At 44.7% G+C, this 25,824-nt stretch overlaps 1 protein-coding gene across 9 annotated transcripts in view; it reads left to right on the forward strand.

Moving 5' to 3' along the window:
* LOC133350825 (hepatocyte nuclear factor 4-gamma-like) overlaps window positions 1-25,824 on the forward strand; it is an 83,334-nt gene that overhangs the window by 34,308 nt on the left and 23,202 nt on the right. The window contains exon 1 of one of the 9 annotated variants that reach the window (XM_061565589.1): window positions 21,116-21,661. The exons of 7 other annotated variants lie outside the window; for them this stretch is intronic. In XM_061565589.1, coding sequence (XP_061421573.1) covers window positions 21,541-21,661 — 121 coding nt within the window. In that variant the 5' untranslated portion in view covers window positions 21,116-21,540. Of the gene's footprint in view, window positions 1-21,115; window positions 21,662-25,824 lie in introns of those variants that run through there. One more of the 9 variants, XM_061565590.1, reaches the window with a different exon arrangement.

Below are 25,824 nucleotides of genomic sequence, written 5' to 3' on the forward strand. Positions count from 1 at the left end.
TCAAGGTCAAAGTTTTTGTGTGCTCATAAACCCCAAAGCCCTCTGGGCAGTTAGATTCATGCCCATAATATGTGGTTAGAATTAGCACTGTTCGTTCAGTCACTCTCTCGGTCACTCACATTCACCTATTACATGTGACGCATGCATTTAAAACGCGTGCGATTAGAAAATAACGTAACGTTTAATCAGTGCCTTTTTAACGGCATGTTTACCATTGGCAATGCTTGCGAATCGTCGAGTTACAAAACCGCATGCCATGGAGCCTAATACAGTGGAACAACTCTCAAGCACCTCCAATTAACACGATTGGCTACGTACGGTGCGAAAGGAGTTAAACATACAAGCATTAAGTTGCATTTCCCTATAATGTAACGAATGAGGTATTTCACCCCAAACAGAGAGCCACTGCTTCGGTTGGGACTAATTGGAAAGTCATCGCTGGCTACCCGTTTAATAATGCTGGTAGTGCGTGACGAGGAAGGACGAGAGAGTTTTCAGGCGAAGGATGCCGGGCAACTTGGGTTAGGAACTGCATTGCGACAGGGCACTCGCGTTGAGTTTTCCACAAAACTTGGGCGCAGCATCTGCTGGGTAATAAATGCGTTACATATTTACGTCCTCCTGTTCTTGGGTCAGTCGGGGTACGTTAGTTCTGAGAGAAAGGCACCTTTAAGTGCAAAAGAAAGGTTTTCATATATTAAACTCAGCGTAAACTGAAACATGACATTTATATTGTACTGTAAACAATTTATGTTGTCTAATATTCTGGTTTATTGAGAATATGAAATAAAGATATATATTTTAACTGCGAGTGAAACATTTTGTGAGGTGTAACTAAATAACCCCCAGCCGTGGATTGGCAAACAGCTATAATATATATACTGTACAGTACTTGCCAGCTAAGGCATTTTCTGTGCCAGGCAGTGCTAAAAGAGCTTAGTTCAGTGCGTTTGAGAATTGGGCACACTAAAGGAACTATATTTCCGCAGCAATGCCCCATTAAGTCGCAGGTCTTTCAGGAGGGTTCTGATTTTGGATGGTTTGAGCGTTTGAGTATTTTTGCGATAATTTTTTGTGTGCCTGGAAGAAACTGCCACGTACGAGTGAGGGGACAGCGCGCAATTATTGGCATCTCCGCCAATGAGTGGGTGGATGGGTGACACAAGACAAAAATCCTGGCCACTTGGCTCATTTTGCAGCTCCTCCGCCATGTCCAACCTCTAGAATAAGCAGCTAATGTGTATTATCTATTTGATAATAGGTTTTTCCCCTTTTTTGTGGCAACAAAACAGGTGTTAAGATGTTAAAACACCAAACTGAAACCTTTTACAAGGAATCATGCCTGCATTAACCACAATACTTGTGGTCAGAATGCAAACGAAAAACACCTTTTGGCGTCCTCTCATCTAGCACCGTTTGAGACGAGGCTCAAAAGAAAGCTGTCTCTGGTGTGGACCAATCAGTTTCAAGGACAATGCATATATTATCAGTGTGTTTTTGTTTGCATTCTGACCACAAGCATTGTGGTTAATGCAGACACGATTCCTTGTAAAAGGTTTCAATTTGGTGTTTTAACATCTTAACACCCGTTTTGTTGCCAGAAAAAGGGGGAAACCCTATTATCATATTTTGGTACTGGCAAAGGAGGTCCCATGATATGTATTTGTTTGTTCAGAGCATTCCTGCACCGCACCCCTAATTTCAATGAATGAGCGGTCATTTGAGCGGTCATTTGAAAGCGTACGATATGCAGTGCAGTACATGAAAACGAGATCAAAATAAATCAATGCGTTTTTCACCTTTAACACGATAATTTGGCTTATCAGCTCTGAATGGAGGTGCTTATCCGCTATATAATTTACAGGAGTCCTGCGCATGTCGTGGCTCTGTTTCATAGGTGTGTGACATTGAGGAGGGGCAGCCATTGATTTTAATCGATGTAGCACGATTTTTGTTCCTGGGTAGTAAGTGTTATTTTCTAATTGCTTTAGGCCTCAAAAGTGCAGAAAACGGCTATTATTCCCCATAAACTTTGCTTTTGTGACCAGGACTTTATGTGAAGGTGCACGCCGGCGTTTTCTCATTGAAAATAAGTAAATTTCAAAATATCACTATCCTGGTTACAAAGGCAAAGTTTGTAGGGAATAATAGCCTATTTTCTGTACCTTTGAGGCATGAAGCAATTGCAAAATAACACTTACTACCCAGGAACAAAAAAAAATTGTTACACAGTAGATCATTGGGTCTTCCACTCTTTTTGTATATCAACTGTTGAGTGGTGAGGGTCAGGTGAGTTGGTGACTGGTGAAAGGTGAGTGTCAGGTGAATGCTTGACAAGGGTCAGGTGAAGTTCATGAGTGCCGTATCATTTTGGCCATAGTCTGGGATGCCCTCTATATGCCTGATAATGGTGACAATCTAAAGTTCATTGCTGGTTGAAGGCCTCACCACTCTATGTCAATTGTGGAGGATGCTCGTCCATACTTCACCGTAACGGTCAGTGCTAGTTTAGATGTTACTCTCCACCGATGTTAGCCCTGGCCAGGAATCTAAACTAAACTAAAACTTCGATTTAAAGCTTTCGTGACTGCAGGGATTCATCTTCTTGGTTCTTTCGGTAAAGTCACGTAGAAGGGAAGTAATAAAATAATAAAAATAAAACATAATAAAATAAAATAATTATCACGACGTTTCGGCTACAACGCAAGCAGCCGTCTTCTTGGCAGTGTCTCATTCTTCACCTGAAGACGGCTGCTTGCGTTGTAGCCGAAACGTCGTGAGAATTATTTTATTTTATTATGTTTTATTTTTATTATTTTATTACTTCCCTTCTACGTGACTTTACCGAAAGAACCAAGAAGATTAACTAAAACTGTTTTGATTTTACCAGGTAAGGCCCACTGAGCTACGTAGCTCTTTTTAAGAAGCGACCTGGCCACAAGTGATAGCTCAACCAAGTGGCTTTTGTGGAAATTTACAGCAGCCAAATACTCCAAACGCATGTTTATCCTAAATGTGAAGTCAAAAACCGGATGACCCCGAGAAAAATCCACGTGACCACGGGAAACGAGATATGCAAACTCCAAACATATAGGCGTTAGGATTGGGATCGCACCCACGACCTCCTTTATACCAGGCGAGGTAGTTAACATCTCTTCACTGTGGCACCCAGAACTTGAATCGAACTTGGGCTAGCGGCTACCAAAGTCGAGTTGCGTTCACCACCACCGCTCCACGCTCTTCGCCTGCTGCCTCGCATTGTTCATCAATGGGTTTATGGCCACGTTTGCAGTTTGTTTACCGTGAGCCACCACCGTTGTTACCAACCCTGTCGCCAAATAAACACTCATCCGTTGTGGCGTGACCCCGGTAAATAAAAAGAAAAATGCATCAGCAAGCAGGCTGTGGATGATTTGATAACTCTGCGTCTCCGCACATCCCCTTATGATTGTGGCATCATGTACAGTAACGTTGCAGCAAGCTTCTCGTTTATGGCCGCGATTGCGCACGATGATGTGAGCGTCGATGATTGCCTCAAGTCAAGGCCTGGAGCACGCTCGCAATCACTAAGATAAGAAAAAATAGCTTTAAGAGAAGCAAAAAAGGGCCTCAGTCGTTCAGTACAGATCTCAAGCAGTAAAACGTAATCACGAACAGCCCGTTGATTTAGTTGGAAACCATTGATTATTTGGGCTTAAGTCTTGCAGCCTTCACATTCAACTGAGCATATCACGGCATTTGCTATTGAATGTAAGACGAGGAACCTGATATAGACCCGTGCCTCCGATGAGCACAGTTGGCTACGTAGGGTGCGAAAGAAGTTCACAATTGAACGTGCAGACCCAGTGTTGTGCCAGTCCATGATTGAGTATATTCCACATGAAACCAGCAGTGGGCGTTGTCTTAAAGCTGAAACAAAGCACAATGAATGGCAGAAGGGCAGTTTTTTATGTTTTGTGTGAAAGGGCCCAAATTACCTACCCATATTTTTTACCGATGTGGCCGTTTCTCTGCTGAAAATTCGTTTCCGGAGATAACCAAGATGCCATCTGTGCTTTGTGAACCTGTTAAAAGTTGATTTGACGTTGTGCAATCCCAGCAACGTCTCTGTTGGCGGCCTTGAGTGAGCGGTAAAAATCCCACTTTTCGCCTAGTGGCGGTGACCTTTTCCGCTAAAATAATTGCATGTATTTCACAATCATTATCACCAGGTGAAATGTATATCGTGGCTTTCACAGTGAATGAGCCCAGTTGATTATGCGACCCAAATAGAGTGAGGTGAGTGGCTCCTAGAGCAAAGACAGCTCCTGCCAGCAGTAGATTTAGTTTAAAAAATGTTATTTATTTAACTGGGAGTGATATGATATTTCCCACTACCAATTGCATATAAATTGTCTTCCTAATCTTGGTGAAAGAGCAAAGATAGACTCTCTACAGACAAAAATGAATCACGCTTAGCAGAGAAAAGCCATAGAATGAGACCTCATGAAATTTGTCGTTAAATTGACTTATGTCCCCTGTTCATCAGACTACGACTCGAAATTGAGTCAACTTTTCTCTCTGTATCCGACACCGTTATTCCGATGTCACCTATTGCATATAACCTTTGATTTATTTTAAATTTATTGGAACGACTGTTGATTTTTTTTATCTGTTGTGTAGTCATCGGTTACCAATAGATTTAGCATGAAAGAGATAGGTGTTATTTAATTTTCCTAATGTTTATTTCAACTCTGATATTGGCTAAATGTCATGAGATGAAGCGTCCGTTGAAAACTCTGGAACAGCGTTGCGTTACCCGGTGCTAGAGAATGGCTCGTGGAATGTGATATGGCATAACTACATCTGATAGCTCTTTAAGTAACCTCTTATCGACACTTGGGCTACTGCACTTTCCTATGTGACCTGCTGCAGAGATGGTCGTCACATGGCTGTCAAACCAGTTGTTTGGCCTTTCATAAATGGAATAATGTCAAGTAAAATTAAAGATGGTCAAAGAACTCCCATGACTGACACGGTGTGGGGAGGCCTACAACTAGAAGTGGGTTAACAAAGGGCCATAATATTGTCTTATTAAGTAAACAAATATTTAAAAATGTAAGTTTTTGTGCAGATTTGGAATTCCAGGCTGGCTGATCAAACACAGGTGGCTGCCTTGATTTAAACCAAGAATCTCAACAGTGCTGTCTGAGCCCTAAGCCACCATATTGTTTTATTCTATGTGGTAACCCAGGCCTTGAACCCACGATTATGGCATTGTTCACGCAATGTCCTCACACAAACACGACGAAACCTCTCGGCCATCCAGCCACCTCTCTAGACACGAGGTTTTCACAGATTTTGCTTTGACACAAATGGCAATAGTGCTTTTATTTTTCTAAAATAGAACTATTTTTTATTTTACCTAGTAAGAAGAAGGGCCCGCTGAGCGATATAACTCTTTTTCAGATGTGACCTGGCCACACATGATAGCCCACAGAAGTTATTTATCACGTGGAAAGTTATAGCAGCCAAATACTCTAAAGCGCATGTTGATTCGAAATGCGGGGGAAAAATCGGAAGACCCGAAGGATTATTCATATGACCACGGGGAGAACATGCAAACTTCAAATTTACAGGAGGCGTCAGGGTCAGGATCGAATTCATGCCCTCCTGTATACCAGGTGAGGTAGTTAACATCTCGCCACCATGGCACCCCTATGATACATATGATATCACAACTGGGAGCTCCTGCCCCACTGGTCTAATAAGCAGTGGTTGTTTCCTGTGAGATGATCTGAAGGCACAGTGGTTAACCCTGACCAGGGCCTCCAGCCTTGCATTAAGATCTTGGCTATCGATGACCATATTGAGGCAATTCATTACTTTACCGATTACCAGTTCGATTACTCAAATGATCAGAAAATAGTTGGAACAAAAAAGTCTCACCTTTGTGCCACTAGACAGGCGGTGATGGGTAGGGCTTGGTGAAGTAATCGACATTATCGTCTGTGTTAGCTGGGCGTGGCCTATAGGGGGTTTCCTGCCTTCGGGGGCCTGGATGTCCAGGAGGCTTCTAATTAAATCCTTTATTAAATCCTTTATATTGAGTTCACTTGCTTGCTTGCGCGCTTACGACCGTGCAAATCTTTCGGTCGTTTTTTAACCCACTTCCCGTGATACAATCGAGCTGACATTTTGCACAGACTCGTTGTGCGTGACAATTTATTTTCGTGAAAAAAAAATTCCATAACTTTACACTTTTTAGGAAAAAAAATGATATTTAATTACCAATTGCTTAATGGTGGCAGGCAATCATCTGACCCATAGGTGGCAGCCATCTCAAGCCAGAGGACGAGAGGACTCTAGCCGCCACGCATATAAAGGATTTATAGTGAAAAACTTTGTTTTTACGGGTTAATTTTTTTTTTCAATTTAATCCAGCTCTCTGATTTGGTCACCTGGCCGGATGTCACTGTGGTTAGAGTGTTCAACTCACAACTTCCCTGTAAGGGAGCAACTCATCCCATCATCCCCGCTGGTACCCGTAGAAGTAACGACTGCCTTGTGGAAAGTCGATAGCTGTTGTTCTATTGCAGATACTGACCTCTGCCATAAGAATGTGGAATTTCTGCCACTGGGTATTTTTGGCCACCAATGGAGTTGAGGATGGCCACATGCTTGATTGAGCAGGGAAACACCTTGACTTGACTTTGACAACCTCCAGTCTGGCGCTAAGGATTATGGCACGAGAACAGAGAGTGTTGTTGATGTGGACCTGATGCTGCTGCTATGTCAGACAGCTGACATTCAGTGTGCGTGACAAAGCTCGCACGAACAGCCCGTTAATCATACTCTACCGTGGGTCATTATTACTGCTGTCAAGATGAGCATGCACTATAAACGGAATGCTATTCTGAAAGCAAATACGGGGTGGGACGTGCATGTAAATAAATTGGACGTTTTACGAGCAAGGAATGGCGAGAGAGAGACAGCTTAACTTTTTTTGTATTCAACGACAGCAGCAAGGTGAATTGAATCACAAAGGACTGCGTTAGTGAGTCGAAAGTGCAGCAAAGTAGGGCTCCGCTTATAGAATAGGCTGTGTGGAGCTCAGTGGTGAGAGCTTGTGCAAAGATATTCGATGGAGCACGTGTCTATGTACGTATGTTGGACTTCATTCGCACCGTACGTAGCCAACCGTGCTAATCAAAGGTACGGGGGAAGGACAATAAATAAACACAAACAGCAGTTCTAAAGAAATGCATTTTGAATTGAGATTTTAAAAGTGCATAGCTCCAGTGGGTTCCTGATATCAGAAGGAAGAGCGTTCCAGACGGCCGCAGAAGCGCATCTGAAAGCGCGCGATGCGGTGACCGTCTTTGTTCGATGGTGAGCCAAAAGCCGCTGCGAGGATGACCAGAGTTTGCATGATCGATTATGCTCCTTAACGAGATCAACACACGGTACCTACTTGTCAAGCCGTGTGTATGCAGCTCATGAAAGCCAAATGCACTCAGCGTAAACTTAACACATCACTCGCACGGGATCTCACACGCAAATTAGCGCGGAGGCTGCATCGCCTGAAGAATTTGTTGCTTTCAATAAAAGCAATCCAGTGTATATACTGGACATATGGACACCATGTGAAAGCACAGTTCTCATATAAGCAACACATGCTTACATTAACCAGGTGGGGAAGGGGGGAGATGAAGGGACATTTCCTGATACAAACACACAACTTCAGATATAAGCACTGCTGGCCTTGCTCGTAATGGGTGTGCTTATATCCGGAGTCTGCTGTAGTACTTTATTGTAACTTAGAATAATTGTATTTGGCGATTCGGACTGAATGTGCTTTAAATAGTCAAGTTGAGATGTTTAAAGATTCACACAATCCCAAATAAAACACCTCTAGTGGCTATCACCTTGGTTCATGTTCTGGGATGTCCAAAATTAATTTCAAGCGTTGTTAATGATACAAATTTCAGAAATACCCTAATAATTTTTTAACTGTGGTTTGAATGCCATACTTATAATTACATTGCTTCTAGTGACGTTACTGTAATACTAGGGTAGCGTGCCTACAAATCACTTTAAAGCAGTGCTTCTTAACCTGGGGTGCACGCTGTACCCCCTGGGGGTGCGAGATACAGGGCCAGATTTTTTTAGAAGGTAAATCATTTTAACACAAATTAAACACGGGCACGTAAGTACAACTACTTTGATAATTGGTTTTTTACCCTTCTATCTGGCAACAAAACTGACACCTTTTTTTTACAAGGAGTCATGTTTGCATAGACCACAATACCTGCAGTCATAATGCAAACAAAAAACATAACTCTGATAATGTATGAACTGTCCTTGAAGTTGATTGGTCTACACCCGAGACAGCTTTCCTTAGAGCCTGGTCTCACATGGGTTGGACCAGATGACGCCAAAAGGTGCACAACTCAAAGAAAAAAAAGGTGTCAGTTTTGTTGCCAGATAGAAGGGTAAAAAAACAATTATCATATTTTTTACTGGCAAATGAGGTTCCAATGGTACAACTACTTTGTTTTATGAAGTCTATGTATTTATTAACATGATAAAAAAAAATTATGATTGAGAATCAAAGGTGGGTGGAAGGCTGCAGGAAAGGTTAAGAACTGCTGGTTTAAAGTATGTTGTGGGCCTCAGGTAGCTTGGTGGCCCAAGGGGCGAGCGACACCGAGTCGGCATCTTTGAAATTCTGTAGAATTCCAGATTTCAGCTGCACGTGTTTAGGCCACGTAGGCTTTCAAGTGGAGCGAATCGCTGGTCTCAGACGAGTCACCAATTGCTGCATGAAAAAACCCCACAAACATATTTAATTTAATTGATCTCATAGCAGCCTGAAGAATTAAGCATTTTGCTTTCTTTGACTTGCAATGGAAAACAATTGGAGGCCAAAAAAAAATCTATGGGAAAAGGAGAGGTGGTGGGGAGGGAGGAAAAGTTGCACAGCCACGTTTAAAATCCACAGAGCGGGTCCCACACAAGTTAAATATGAATTCAGAGTGGCCGTGGAAACAATTAATTCTTAACCCTTAATAAGCTGCACACATTTGCTTAAAAAAGAACGGGGCAGCAAGGTGGGGTAGCGGGAGTGAGGCGGGGTGGGGCGAGATGAGACCCTTGGTTGGATAAGTTATTTTTTTTCACGTTTTTTGTAATTATTACTCAGCGGGGAGCAGTAATCGTCGGTGGAGGAGCGGGGCACACACACGCGCACACGCACACACTCACGCTTGGCACAGCGCCTCCGTGAACGATGGGTGGCACTGACCTCGCATCTGAGCGCCTGCTCACCCACGGCGACACGCGCGACCCTCAGCTGGGCTTTCATGTTTGTGCCTCAGGAAAGCCAACATTGAAAGAGTTTCCGTGATAAAGTATAATTTCCTGATCATCATCATCGTCGATCACGATCGAGCCACTGCTTGACGAAGGCCTCATCCAAGCATCCGCCTTCTCTCTCGGTTCCACGTTGCAGCAATTCATCTAGCGCCTGGACAGGAGCCGAATCATCGCTGCATCTCCATGGTGGAAGTCCTCTCAGCCGTGTTCTCTATTTTGGTTGCCTACTCGGCCAGTTAGTCTTCACCGTCAGAGATCGTCCCTTGTGACCATCAGTCCATCGTCCCTTCTCGAGATGCATTGTCCTCCTCGAGCCCACTGACTCTGTTCGTAACAGTCAAGATGGCGTCTCTAACTTGCGTCTATTCTCTAAGACAGCGGATCCAAACATATGCGGTTTATGTACCACTGGTCAGCAAGACCCTGGGACGTTTGCCACGGAAGTGTGGTCGACACGATTATTTTCAAGAAACACCATTTTTTTATTGAATGGAGGGTCCCACCAGTTCAAAAGAACTGCACTGTGGTCATTTATTTTAGAATTACTTTTCTTTAGAACTGTTTTTTGTGTCTAGTTTTGCCGTCCTTCCCCCGCACCTCCGATTAATTAGCACGGTTTGCTACGTATGGCGTGAAAGAAGTTCAAAATATAACCATACATTTTGTCTTGGCCAACCGTCAATAAATGTAGAAAATGTGGGCAACCGATAGGCAGGAATGAAACAGAGACCGCTTTCGTCCATTCTAGCATTTGTTCTTATTAGGACTCCAGTTGTGTCTTTATTGACGGTGCGCCAAGACAAAATAACCCCTTTGCAGTTCTTCTGAACTGGTGGTTTCGGATAATGTGTAAGACTCAGAGGGGTTCTTAACTCTTGTTTGTTTCCCGGCCTGCACTCATATTTATCTGTCGTGATGGGGTTTGCTCTTCGTGTACAGATTCAAATGAATGCACGGTGGTCCGCTGACACCTATTGGGGGTTGTCGGTGGTCCATGTGTCCATAAAGATTGCGATCCACTGCCCTAATGCATGTCATGGCTTAAATCATTTTAATCATTTCACGAAAAGTTTAATATGAATATAGAATATCGTAGCAGTGTGTGTGTATATAATGTTATATAATACAGCATATAAATCACAAAAAAAGTGTCCGTCTTTACAAACATTGGATGGTGCTTATCTCTATTGGTAGCCTTGAGGAAATGGTGTTGATTTCATATCCCTATGTCAGGAGCCAGTTTATCCACTGGACGTCTGCCAAATGGGTAGAACGTTAATCGGCCCCAGAAGGATGATCATTTTCCAAATTCACTCCCAATCTCTATTAACCTGTAGAACTGAGTTCAGATCTCTAAAAACAATTCCGCCACCATGGCTGATGGTTATGAGACAGGCACATGGCAAATGTAGAGTGGTTGTAGGGGTATACTAACCAGGAAGTAATGTTACTTAAATCCAGTACTTATGTTTGTGGTAGTAAATGTATTGCATTGTGCATGTAAGAATGCATCATTTTGATTCGGTGGTGCAATGATGGGGGTGCCACGGTGACGAGATGTTAACTACCTCACCTGATATACAGGAAGTCATGGGCTCGATCCTGACCCTGATGCCTGTATGTTTGAAGTTTGCGTGTTCTTCCTGTGGTCGCGTGTTTTTACACGAGTCCTCCGGTTTTTCCCTCCACGTTTAGATTCAACGTGCTTTTGAAGAATGTGGCTGCTAGAAATATCCACGTGATGAGCCACTTCGCTGCGCTGTCATCTCTGGCCAGGTCCCTTCTGAAAAAGAGCTGCATGGATCAGTGGGCCCTACCTGGTTAAAATAATTATTATTTTTATTATCATTTTTATTTTCACCTACGTGACTTTACCGAAAGAATTTCGATTTAAAACTTTCGTGACTGCAGGGATTCATCTTCTTGGTTCTTTCGGTAAAGTCACTTTACCGAAATAATAATTATTTTTATTTTCACCTACGTGACTTTACCGAAAGAATTTCGATTTAAAGCTTTCGTGACTGCAGGGATTCATCTTCTTGGTTCTTTTGGTAAAGTCACTTTACCGAAAAAACCAAAGAGTAAAATAAAAAATAGTTGAAATAGTTAATGGCTGATTCACAGAAGAGACTTTGTAGTGATGACGGCCGACGGTCAAGACTAATTATAGAGTGGCATCCAAAGCAGGGATTCTATCTGAGAGCATATCCACTGCTGCGGAGATGGAGAGATGAAATCGGTTCGTGTGCAGGGGCTCGATGGATTGTTGAATCGCATAACTGTGGGAGATGGTGATGGCTTGGTAAGCCCTTAAATCAGCAGCGGATAGAATCAGAATCTTTATTTTGAATGCAGGAGGAGGAATCTAATGAGCTTATGAAGCTCTTTTTCACTGATAATCCAGTATGGGCAGGGGAGAAAAGCATTCGGCTGCAGATATATTTTGCATGATGGATTCGCGTGAACCCTGCAACCGCTGAATATTCCACATGCATTGCAAAAGCAAAAAAAAAAGATAATTAATGACATGCTTAGAATCTGGCTACCGGTTATTGTTTAGATACCCGGCCAGGTATTGGAAGGACGTGAGTTTAAACTCCCTGGTCAGCTCAGGCCATCATCAGCCCTTCAGAGGGAATCATCTTGAGCAGCACCGTGGAAAGTTCCCCGTGCTTGTCCGATTAGCACAGTTTCCTACGTATGGTACAAACATACAATTGAAACAATTGTTCCACCATATTACATGTACAGTCATTTGCCAATCAACTGCTGGATGAGGGCCCTCCCCACGCCGCCGTGGGTCATGGGTGTAATTTGACCGTACTTCACCACGTTGGTCAGTGTAGATTGGGTGAAGGTGGGGCGTGTAGCACAGCAGTGCTGCACAGCACTTCGGTGTGCCTACATTGGGATGTTTGGCCAACTCCATTCACGTGAAAGAAAACCCAGAGCACCGGGAGAAACCCCACACGTAGAGGAGGTGACTCTCTTATCCCATACAGATGGGAGTCCACATTTCTTTTGCCGTACCGCATTCTCCCGGCGAGCCAGGGTTACGCGGCTCCTCCACGCCCTACGAGAGGGGAGATTTCGCGACATTCCCACGATCCACCGACCCCTCACCTCCACAGGGCTGGATTTCAGGCGTGCGCAGCTGCCGCTGCCGGCTTACGAGATCTGGTGAGATGGGGGGCGCATTACGTCTGGTTTGGTCGCAGGCAGAACCCCCCCCCCCCGCTATCGGGACAGCGGAATTCCTCCCGCTCGGCACAAGCCGACAAATAGGAATAGTGCGTCAATTGCTGGTTTGAGCAGGGGATCACAGTCTTTGACTTTGACTGTTTAAACACCTTGGCTTAACGGAAACATTTTAAATCAATACATCCAAATGCTTAAACGTCCATCAATTGTCCTGAGCAGTGGTGGACAGCCTGCATATCTATCACGGGTGCCAGTCCCTCCAACTGAGCAAGCGCTGTACTTGACCTGCCGCAGTAAGTCTATTCTGACCACCACGGAGGGACGATGGGCTGAATTGACCCCAGATTAGGATTTGAACTCGTGACCTTCTGATTGTCAGTTGAGCCACTCTGCCGCTGCCGCTGCTGCTGTCGCAATTGTCCCCCGGAGTTATTCCTGGAAAAGAGAGAACCCGCTCCCTGTTAAAGCGGTCGCGCTGTGTGTCTCTCTCTCCCCGTGTCCCTGCGCTGAACGCAAGTCCCACGTGTCACTGATAAGATAGCAGCGGTGGCGTCGTCGGAGGGATCTATTGTCAGCACAATTTCTGCGTTTATTGTATTATACAAGCCGTAGGGGTGTGGGCGGGTGGGGTGAAGGAAGGCGAATGAGGGAGATATCAACGTTTATCGCAGGTGTGGTGAAATTTATGCGTGGCAAATGTCACAGTTGGCAGTGATGTTTTTTAAACTGTTTCACAGCAAGAGGCTGCGCTGGTAGTTTATTTTAGAGCTGTTGACTGCCTCTGCACGGCAATTTTTTTTCTCCCTTTAAAGGAATTTATCAGCAAGGTCAAAAGTAAGTCGAGTTCTTGGGTAGTGTTAATCTCACAACAATAAACCGGGTATCTTGAGTTGGGCTGCAATGACACAACAGTTACACGTATATCTTACATGTTGTGTTCATGTAGTTTGCGTTCCGTGTTACATCATGAAATTTTAGGTACATAAGTTAATCAATAAATGAGGTCTGTATCACCAATGAAAAATAAAATCTCTTTTCAGCCAATCAGCCTCTGGGACTTTGAAAAAGAAGCCCCGAAGTAATGTATTACTCAAATACACATTGAGGCTTCTGCCAATGACTCAAGGCTGTTTACAGACAGAAAATCCACATTCCTACGGCAAGGGAAAAGTATATCCATGAGATATCCACTCTTGAATCCCCACAAGGTGATTCCATCAACACTGGAGAGATGATAGGTGGAGTTAATCCCAACCAGGAGTTGAACCGCAGCATCGGAATGCCACTTGCTTTTATCGCTGAGCCAACTGGCCGGATAACAGGTCTTTCCGAGTCTCATCAGCATAGCCGGCCCTGCCAAATGGATGCCTGATGTTATCTATTTACGTTGGACTTCTTTCGCACCGTACGTAGGCAACCGTGCTAATTGGAGGTGTGGGGGGAAGGACAATGTCACAGACGTGGAGGGTACCCTAGAAAGATCCGTCACTGTCATCGTTAGTCATGGATCTCTGAGCAGCAGCGTACACTCCATTTTGATGAACAAATATGAGCAGATTGAAATCGATTCAAGCACACCCTGAGCATCATTGTACTTAGAGGATGACGATAGCTGCATCAAAGCAGCCCAAAGTGTATCTTTACCTAGTGAGCAATGAGGTGGCCCTCACCTCAGTTGGCGGCCCTGAGGCAAGAGGTGGGAAGTCATGTAGGTGAAAATAAAATTAAATAAAAATAACTAAATAACGACGTTTCGGAGGCAACACAAGCTTCCGTCATCAGGTGGAACAACCCCAGCAATTTTTTTTTTACTTTTGCTGGTGTTGTTCCACCTGATGACGGAAGCTTGTGTTGCCTCCGAAACGTCGTGATTTAGTTACTTTGTATTTTATTTTCACCTACGTCACTTTACCGAAAGAATCAAAGAGTATGGATCCTTGCAGTCACGAAAACTGCAAATCTAGAAGAGGTGGGAATTTCATATTCCCATGAAATTCTCCACAGCAGACAATGGCAGTTTACTCCAAAATAGAGTTGGTATCTACCGTGAAGGGACAGTGGTCTGAGTTAAGCAATGACCAGCATTCAAATTCATGGCTTTCCAATTGGGAGTTACACCACCACGGTGCCACCAAGTCAGATACGCGTGAGTTAAAGTCGGCCATAAACAGCGGTTGGTGCAAAAGAGCAAATTCTGTAGCACCTACTCAGCGGCGTTGTGGGTCAGGGAGCGAGCGGAGAGGTGAAGTTCTTGCCAATTAATGTCTTTCACCTATGAACTTCACTTGTGCGAGTCTGGCTGGAATAAGGTGAGCTGATAAATGTGTGTTTGTGGAATCTACCATGCTATCGCAGGGGTGTCCCCTAGCCCTGCATGTACACATGCACATTGTTCATTTGCGTTAGTCGTGAAATAATTGGCACGTTTAACCTGGAGCATACTATTCTATGCAGGGACTTGCACTGCATGCGTGCAGGTACACGGATTTTGTTTACAATGACAGGCACCTAGAAGGTTTAACCAGGGAAAATTGTGGAAACGATAATTCAGAAAACTCAACTACTGCAACTCGTTTTTATTGAATTACAGAATGAAAATAGCTTGTGGACCGACAATATTTGCATTCTCGGCTGATAATGATTTTAGCATTGCAAGTCAGTTTTAAAATGTACAAAGGCTCATAGCTTTTGCACGTTGTTTTTTGATGCGTGAATTACCCATCACTTTGCATCCTCTAGGCTCATTTGGGCGATCAAAATCATGATGCAACCACGTGAGGGCACTCGTTTTTTATTTTAATCACCTCACTGAGTCTCGAGAATAAAAACATTCAAGGGGATCGCTTGACAAGTTTGGCCGTTTTCTTTTTCGCTTGTTTTTCTGCGTGGGATTCAGACTGTGGAGTGCCCTGAGAAAACACATACAACACTCAAGCCCAACTGCACAAACAGCCCGCCATAAACCTACCGCGCTGCACCGCCTTATATGGGAACCGCAGAGCACCGCAAGATAGATGTCTCGTACACTTTATGACTCCCATCTCTGCACAATTCACCAACCCCACCTCCAAACCACTGGAGTACAGCGAAGTTTCAGTGTCCCTAACCAGCGAAGGTGGCCATTTAGTTTGCGTGTCACGTGACGCGTGATATTATTTTCCACGCATAGGAAATGTATCTTGCGCCAAAAAGCACAATTATTTCCATTTCATTTCTGAACGTTACATTCATTAGACCCGATTGGCTCCCTCTCAAGTCCAACTATGGCAGAAGAGATGCATAATTGGCGAGGTGAATCTGGTAGCTAATACCTTTCTCTAAGAGCCCCCCCCTTGCCCCATTGCCTGCTGAGTAATTGAAGGCCGTGGCTGGGCTTGTGGGGGGGGGGTGGGGAATGGTGTCTGGGCATTGGAGCCAGGCAGGGTGTGCCTCTGCGTGTCAGCCTGCAATAACTGCATCTCTTGCCGCGATAGCGCTCGCGATAGCGTCCCCCCACCCCTTCCCCTGCGCCCGATAGCACCGCTGGGCCTGCCCCTTATCACCGAAGGCTGCCAGCTTTATGGCACCTGCGGGTTTCTTTTGGGTGAAGCGGCAATTTTTGGGTGTCGCGGCAATTAATCGCGTTGCTGTAGCCGCCGCTCCTTAACGAGGAAGCGTAGGAACGGCGTTCACCTTGACGAGAGGCTGCCGAGCCCTCGCGCGACGAGGTTTGACTCGACAACCGTGGGGGGGTAGAAGGCGGGGGAGCGCTCCTCAAGCGTCGCCTATGACTCGTCCGCGGTGCAGCGACTGTGAAGAGCAGATTTACTGCTGCGTGTGTGATGCCAAAGGCTGATTGTCATTCCGTTGTGTTTCGATGCGTTGTTGCGTTGTGTCGTTTCAGTTTATGTGCACAGGGCACAGGGTATGTTCTGTTATTGTAGAGATTTTGGTATCGGTGGCCCTCGTGCGTATCTAATTATGCCGTCCTTAGATGAGTGAGAGGGCTTAGTCGATCGATGTGGATTTGGGGGTTGGAGTGGATTGCGTGCACTGGCGGAGCCAGTGGGGGGGGTGAGGTGGGGTGGCACGTGCCCCCCCAGTGATCCGATCGAAATCCCTAATTTCGATCGGATCATTTGGGTTTATTAGTAATAAATCGGCATTTTGCGACCCCCCACTGCCACTGTGTAGCATATTATTACGTGCCAGGGACTCTGAGATGATAGGACAATAGTCTGGGTCCATAATTGGCAATAAGTAACGGCAAAGTAGTTATAAGTGACTCAGAATTGTGCGCAGTTGCGTATATAGGACACGACTTCCCTGAAGGCAAACACCTTCAGCGAGCACGATGCCGATCACACACGGCGGTTCGAATTCGACCCTCGATCGATGGCTGCGCCATCGCTGCACACGCGTCGAATAAAAAGCAAGGGACAAGTCCTTACTTACTAATAACTCCTCTATCAGTTTTCATTGCTGAAGGGGTTTCCCCCCCTACCTGAAAATCCGTGGCTCCGCCATTGTTTGCGTGTGATTTCGCATGCCTCGTGCCAACTTTCCGTCAGCTTTGTTAGGAGTGCCTGGGGCATGATAAATCAATAAGTAAAAAATATATGAATAAAATGAGTGACATTAATGAGGTGGCTGGATGGCTCTGGAGACCAAACTGACTCAACTCTTTTGAAGCACTGAGCCATTTTGGCTGAATCCTGGGTTTGAGTTTGAGTCCTGACTCTGACTGTTGGTTAAACCAGGTTCACAAGTATGGTGAGTTAATGAAGTACAGTAAAAAAATGTAGTCAGTTAATGATTCAGCCTGGTTGCAAATGACTCCATGAAAAGTTATGAGGTTGAATTTGATTATTGACTTAATTCAAGGCAAGCCCTGTTGTCAGTGCTGAATATGTATCAATATCAGATCGTAGCCACACAGATGGCATGGGGATGGCATCAATAGAGTTCATACCAGATATCTCACCTGTACCTGTGAAAGAGACCCCGTGATAAAATTTGCTCCACTTTCTGCCAATGCAATCATAGGTAAACAACAAGGGCACCCTCACTCTCTTCAATACCCTCTGTGGACTTGCCCGTCGCCTACCTCTCCAATCTGGCCTCACTCTATGGCCCTTCACGGCGATCTCTACTCCAGCAATTCAGAGGCCCTCTCTCAAAACTCCCAATCAACCTGATTTCAGTGTCAATGTGAGAGGGGCATTTCTACTCTGCAGCTGCATCCTAGTCTGGAACTCTCTCCCGCTAACGGTTTGCGCTCTTGCCACCGTTCCACGGTCAACTTCCATAATGAAAGCCTTCACCTTCTTTAAAGCCTGTGACTGACTGACTCCGTGCAATGTCTTCCATCGCACCCTACTTTACTGTTGCCGTGCTTCTCTGCCCTGTCCGCTGCCCCTGACAGGATCTGAAATTGCTCCTGGAGATCTATGAAAAAGAGCTTTATAGCTTATCAGAATCCCCCAGTATAAATGCATATTATGATTCTGATCTCCTGGTTAAAAAAACTAACAAAAACTATTTCCTAATTGATGTGCAAGGTCCCCCCGTCATTTGCAAGGTCATGCGATGCGGTCATATTTAGATGCTCTGTCTAAATTGATTTTGGGTTTTTTTCTTCTTATCACCATTGCTGAGCACAGGCCCAAAATGCCAAGCAGCCAGCAATAGACAGCACCATTAAACTTGATTCGAGTGCATACATTTCTTGAATTTATCAATTTCATAAGAACTGGGGAAAAGGGACCGATGGGAGGGAATTCCAAAGTGGAGCATTGCATGGGAAGAAGCGAAAGAGAAGCGTTTAGTACGCATGGCATGAAACAGTCAGTCTTAGTCGTGGCTGTGAGATCTGGGAGAAGGAAGGAAGGAAGCGATGTTGCATTTGAACTCACAGCCTCCTGATTGTGAGTCAATTGTTCTAACTGCAGCGCAACCATCATGGAGGAGTTGTCCAAAATAAGCCAATGCAGAACTCTCCCGAAATAATCCTTTCCGCATTACTACTCTGGACACCCTCGCAAATGAGATGTTCCATTTCAAGTAAGTATCTGAGTGAAACATTTTCAGAAATACATTCAAAAGAACAAATAAATTACTCTGATCATCATTGCTTGGGGGAGTGGTGCTAACAGTGGTTCGTGCAATGTGACCTGAACTCGATGAACTGTGTTTTGTTCCCGTCCATGGCTAGCATCAGTGGTGAATAATATCTGAACCGGTCCTGGTGTTCTTCCTCCACCAGTCGCAATTGACCAGTGTGGTGAAGTACGGTCAAACAATCCCAAAGACCAAAATGGTATGGGGTGGCCTTCATCCAGCAGTGGATTGACAAATGGATGTAAATATATATTATCAGGATCTCTGATTCTTTGGACATTTTAAAAATGCATCTTAAAACCTATTTATGTGCTTCGTTTATTAAACTTTTGGTTAATTTCGTAAATGGATTCTTAAAATGTCTTAAAATTGTATGTACATTTTATGTTGAGTGTCTGCTGCTGCTGTGTCTGTACAGCGCTTTGAGATCCTTGATGAAAAGCGCTGTATACATGGATTTATTATTCTTGTAATGGGAGACATTTCCCTGATCTGAATGTTGAGATTGAACAATATTTGGTGAGGTGTGATTTTTAGTTTTTCACGACAAAACAGATTGTGCTATGTACGATAATCCTTCTCACTTATCAGCACTCTGTGTAATCCATTACACTAGTAAAAGGGAGATGTTTATTGTTTCACTATTGCCCTGTGGAAAAAAAAAGTTTAAGAGCAGAGTGCCTAACAGCCAGGTTATTGTTGGGTGGGATTTTTTAAGCTTCACTAAATGCCTGATCTTACTCAGTCTTAAGACTTCCTCTTCATGGCTTTTGTGCAAATTACTACACCAAAAAGAACCACTCATTCAAAGTCAAGAGATATAAAACCAGCTTGTAGGGGATGCATACGACTAAAATTATAAAGAGAAAAACGTAACGTCATTCCACCTGCGCTACTAGAGGTGTGCAAAAACAACGACAGCAATTACAAAGATGGCGTGCGTACGAAGGAGGTTGAGTGGCTCAATGGGCCCAACGCTATGCCCGCCGCTGCTGTCAGTGGGATCGCCCAGAGGGGTTGGGTTGGGGGGAGGGGTACGGGAAGAAGGCAGGCAAAAGGGGAATACTTTTCCTGGGCCTCATACAAATGAGCCCCCCCCCCCCGCCGCCCCCTCAATGGGTCTGTTTTTATTTTTTTGACGCAAATGAAATTTGCGGGGCCAAAAGAGGCACTCTGCCCCAGGCCTCCACAAACCTGAGGGCGGCATTTGGAATGCGCCGGTGCGTTTCCACGCTTCCGGACTTCTTCTTCGTGTCTCCTGTCCAACCCAATATTCTGCACAGGCCACCGCTTTTCGGTGTTGGCATTGCCAAATCTTGGGGAGTGCATTGTGGTGCTGCAAGGCATCTCAGGAGATGGTCCATTCTCTTTGGCTTTTTCGGTTAATTCACGTGACTTAACCGAAGTCACGAAAACTTCAAATCTAGAAGATGATCCATTGTTTGCTTCTCCTGACAAGTACATCGAAGCCCCATGACTTCATGAGAGAAATTTCATGAGAGAGTTATGTTTCCGGTTTTTCGCCTCCGCATGTTGAGAAACGTGAGGTATCATTTATGGTTGGGTCGCTTCAGTGGGCCTTACCTGGTAAAATAAAAATAGTTTAGTCTTAATTTAGTTTTGGTTTCCTCCATAGAGAGGAAACGGGTAAGAGGCCACATGTTGGGCAATGGCTCCTGTGCGTGTGAAAAAGGGAAATTGTCAGAAATGTCACGGATTATGATTTCTCCTCTTTTTGGGCGATGTTATTGACAAATGTTTTGCGTTTGTGTTATTTGTGCTCATCCACCGCTGCCAATGCAGCTTCACAGTTGTTTTTGTTTAATTATGCATTGACACTGATGCTTTAAACACGTGACGTAGTAGCGGAGGGTAAACGTGTGCTGCAGCCAATCGATGCTGGTATGAGTGATGCTGTGTGTGGCAGAGCGTCTCCTAGCAACTCAGAACATCTCCTAGCAACACGTAGCATCTCGTCTCCTAGCAACGTGGAGCGTCTTATCGCCTAGCAACATGGAGCATCTTCTAGCAACGCGAAGCGTCTCGTCTCCTAGCGACGCGAAGCATCTCTAGCGATGTGGAGCGTCTCATAGTAACGTGCAGTCTCCTAGCGACGCAGAGGATCTCGTCTCCTTGCGACGTGGACAATCTCGTTTTCTAGTGACATGGAGCATCCTGTCTCCTAGCAACGCAGAGCATCTCCACCAGATCAAGCACCGCTCGGCCGCTGCGAGGTCGTGCGCAGATCGTGCCGAGCCGCAATAAACTCAGCGCCACGATCTCTTTGAACACAGTAGCCGAGATTACCTGCGAAGTGACAAATAAGCATTCTACTAGAGTGCCATAAAAAAATTGGTCGGGGTAGAGAGGTGGTGAGTGGGTGGAGGGTGGTGGGCAATGGTTGAGGAGTGGTGGGGGGGGGGGTGCAGTGAGAATGGCTGTAGGTGTTGGTGGAGACTGAGAGCGCAGGGAGGGACCGGGACAGGAGTCCGGTTAAGCATTAACGAGGAGTGCATTGCCCGTTCGGAGTTCCTCCTCCCCGTGTCTGCTCACCTTGGGGGACCGCCTTCAAACCCTGCCCCTCGGCCCACGCGTGTGGAGTAGCCAAGGGGGCGTTGAGCATCAATATAGAGCTTTACCTCCACCGCCAATTTGCCACCTGCCAAAGGAAGAGAGAGAGACGAGCATTCGTAAGCAGTCACACCTGCAACAGGCACTAATCCATGAGTCTCCGTCAAGCCTGGTCCTTAGAGTAATACGTGCTTAGGTATCTCTGTATATATATTTAATACAAGCGGAAGCAGTATAAGTACATCGATCCTCCACCATTCGCCCACACCGTCTATATGTACACGGGCACGCACGCGTAGGGCCCCTTGTATAATGCGTCTGTCGGGGAGCGTTCTGGGCATGGAGATGGCCGACTACTGCGAGTCCCTGGACCCGGCGTACACCGCGCTGGAGTTTGACAGCGTGCACATGCTGCCCCCCGCCACCAGCCATGGTAAGAGCCCCCCCCCGGGGCGCCCCGCGGATCTCATCGACGACCTCCACCGCCGGCCTGCCCCACCGTCCGTCCGTCCGGAACCTGCAGCCGGTCCTGCGAACAGGACCCCCCGATTACCAATTGCTGCGGTGTTAAAATTTTACGGAATGTGAATTCGTATTTTTCTATTTTCAAAGTATTGCATTCCGACTCTTTGGAATCGCTTGTACTATTAAGGGGCCGATGAGTTGTGTTTATATTGTGCGGTAATGCCGTAGCATCTCAAAGTGCATTTAAGTTCCTTTGGTCAGTTGTACAATAAAACAGAAAGTGAAAATATCCCTTAATTGACACTGATTTATGTCGAAGTTAAGGGAACTAAAGTGGTTTTACGCATCTGACCCCTGGACTTCAGACGTAACAGGAAAGTGCTCTACGACTTAAAATATTTGTACTGTGGTCTTTAGACATGAGATACTGGGTTTTGTACGTTAACCCGTGCCGCGATCACTTTTTGCTTTTTTCAGTTTTTGAAATAGTTTTGGAATTTTAATAACTAATAGCAATCATAATAAGTATTCAGTCAGGTACATCCTAAGTAAGAGTAATCGGATTTCAAACTGAGATTTTCAGTGCTAAATGCATAATTACTGGAACCTGCCTTTGGTAAACGGATCACAGTAATGCTGCTGTCGGTTTGCGTTCAGCCCGGACTCGTTCCTCCCTGTCCCTCCCCGAGCCTTAGGCCGCTCCTTCTTCTGCCTCTGCTTCTCTCAGTCCACCTTCATCTTTCAGTGTCATCTGCTTCATCTCCCAGTGTCCGTCCTCCACTCCTCTCCAGCCCTCGCAATCATTCGGAGACATTCGCATTTTTTCTCGATGGAATTATTTTTCCTAGGCTTGTGCGACAGTTTCCCAATGTTGCAGACTGAGGATATCCGATTGGTCGATGCTGTGGTTAGAGCATTCGAGTCGCGTGTTCAAATCCTCTGGTGCTGACTCAGCTTCCCGTCTGTTCTGGGGTCAGTGAATTGAGAAGAACTTTTATGGATGGTCAGCATTGGCTGTCGTGTGGAGAGTCTGTCCCTCTTGCCGTGGGTTTACGGAATTTCGCACCACCAGCTCAGGATCGCCAAAGAGTTGCGAGCATCGCTGCGACGGATGCTCGTGTGTGATGCTCACACAGATGAGACCTAACTCTGGATGACGCCCGTAGACTGGCGATACTCGCGTTATTTCATTAAAAGTGAAAGAAACAAAACAAACAGATGCAGGGCCGTTCGTTATTGCCCGATGTTTTCCCCGTCGTGTTTGCGTGGCCCTATCAATGTTTGCCGTGCTCACTGTTGTCACACATGCAGTGGTTTTACTATCAGCGGCGGGGATGTGTGCGTGCTCTGTAAAATTTAGCTTTTCTCACTGCGGGGCCTTGGCTAGGACGGAGACCGGAATTTCGCCATTAGCATCATACTAATTATTATCACGCGAGAGAAAATAAGATGTCGTAAATCGTGAGTAGTGTTCTATCGAAAACACCGCGGCACAGTGTCCAGTATTTGCGTTTAGTGAGCGACTGCATCAGAGTGGTAATGGTTGCAGTGGATTCGTATTTATATAACTGTGTGGTCCACACTTTGTATTTTATTATTTATTATTGCAAAAAAAACAAATGTGAGTAAATATATGCTTCCAATCGCAAGCACACCTTATAAACACTCATCATTATTATTATTCGGCTGAAAACATCTTAATATATAGAGGATCACAGAGCTTGGGCAACTTCTGGCACTGGCTCACTACCTGGCCGCCTCCCAGCTTGTCTGTAGTTCCTCAGCGATTGTTAGATGCGATTTGAATGAACGGTGCTATATACAACTCAACATTATTATAGAATATTAATTGTGTTTATGCACAATGTATATAGAATTTTTTTCCTGAAGGAGGCCAGTTGGCTGAAACGTCTAGGTTTTTTAACGCTCTCAGTTGCAGTCAAAATAATACTGTTATTATTTTTCAATAACCGTATTTTTTAACGTGTAGACGTTCATGTTACATACACGTAGTGTGTATCTGTATTCATTACAGAGTAAATTATTTAAAGTTTTAACATTAAATTGCAATGTTTAAGGTATTACGCTATACATATTATTGATATAAAATTTGATACATATTATAAACAAAGTATACATGTTTAAGAATCAGACTTCAAATGCATATTCACACTTCAAAAGTGGGAATGCCTTAACAAGCGCAGTCAATTCAGTCGTGAAAAATTGCTTTATTGAAGAAAAATCATAATGGAGGCAAAGTCTCTTCTCGTGTCTTGGCTTCGTAGTTGCAGCTTTTGTAAACTCCGCTGCAAATTATGAACACGTTGAGACTGCGGAAAGAGCGCGATCAAATCTGTGAATTAGGAGAAATCCCTCATCGCCACAAGGTAACAGTGCAAGCCAAGACAACCATCTTTCATGTTTCAAACAAGATACTCCGACATGTAAAACGTGCACAGCCATTGTGCATTGTGCAAAAGACCGGCAGCCCTAAGTTGTCTATAGATGCCCCCACTGTTGCGGTCATTCACTCACATTTGCTCAAGTGTATTTTGATGGTGCTCACTCACAAGACGACTACATTTCGGTTCTTGAGGAATTGCTGATTGTTTTTTGCATTTTACAGAGAGGCTGTGTGTTGTTTACACCTGTTGCACGTTGAAACAAAGAGAATGCTGAAATGCAGGACAGTGAAAATGTTTTTTTTACATAAATTACACTCTAAAGATGGAAACCTTTAATGATTAATGTGTCTTTTAAAGGTATCTGATCTCATCGGTCCCCATTTCAGAACAAGTGTCCGAAAGGTCTCGGAGATGTGAACTTGCTGGCCTACTATTCATTCCGGTGTGAGATGACCAAAACGACCTCTCTCACAATATCAAATCCTACTTGGTCACTGTAGGAAAATTCTACCTATTCAAATTATACCTCTCTTATCTAACTGTAGAGACATCATAATGAACTCCACCTCCAAAAGTATTATGGCCTAAAGTTGCAACAGCCTTGAGTTGTTCTTCATTAAAATGATCGATTCAAAATAATGTTTTAATACATTATTTACCCACGTATGTACCAATGTAAAACTGTTGACTAAGCAAAGGGCCTAGCTGAAACGTTGGCAGAAGGATAGCTTCCGCCATTGTTTGGTGGAGAAATGGGTGCATTGCTGTTGTGGCAAAATGGCCATGAAATCAGTTTCTGCCGATGTAAGAATAAGGCCTCAAGTTCTGTTTTTACATTCGGATTTCACCAAACTGCATCTTTAAGGCACTACGTTGAACAACGTTTGGCGACGATTACCGCTGCATATCCCTCCCTGTTCCCTCTCTTGTCTCCGCTCTGAGCTGTTCCATTGCGTGGCCTCACACCACAATATTCATGTTTAGGTTGACGCAGTGTATGGGTCGAGGAGTGTTGTTTGATGTGTACCAATGCCCCCCCCCCTGTCTCCCACCACCGTCGCAGCCGATTAACCACACTCAACGGCTTTTCAACAATGCGCTGCTCACTCGCTGGGCTCGCGAGTGCTGGAATTGATTGCGAGGTGAACCTGTAGATGTAAGGGTTATCACGTCGCTCTCGCCTTATCTGCCTTTGGGCCAACATTTCTTCTCCACCATTGGTCACAGATAGGGCCAGATGTAAAGGTATATTTGTTTAAACCTGTCCACATATTTGACTGAAGGAAAATACATACACCTAAGTAAAATCATTCATGTAGCTATGCTCACAAAACGATGTATACATGCAGAAATATACATGTATATTATATATATAGTGGGGGCGGTAGTGTAGTGGTTAGGGAATCGCGCTTAAAAAATGGCGACCCGGTTTAACACGTAGGCTTTCGGGACTAATATCCATAACAGGGGTTTTGGGCTAAGGTCGCGTAAATATATAAATGTGTCGTTAAACCCCCCACCACCCGACACAGCCAATTAGTAAGGTTTGTGACATAAACAAATCATGCCGATTCGAGAATTGTAGATGTGTGTTTACTCTCCAACACACTGCACTAGTAATGAATTGGCATGTTTTGTTACATGGCAAACCTTACTAATTGGCTGTCGGATGGTGGTGGGTTTAACGACACATTTATATTTACGCGATCTCACCCCCAAAAACCTC

Source organism: Lethenteron reissneri, chromosome 35, assembly GCF_015708825.2.
Source record: "Lethenteron reissneri isolate LAM-NWPU_2019-01 chromosome 35, ASM1570882v1, whole genome shotgun sequence".
NCBI lineage: Eukaryota > Metazoa > Chordata > Hyperoartia > Petromyzontiformes > Petromyzontidae > Lethenteron > Lethenteron reissneri.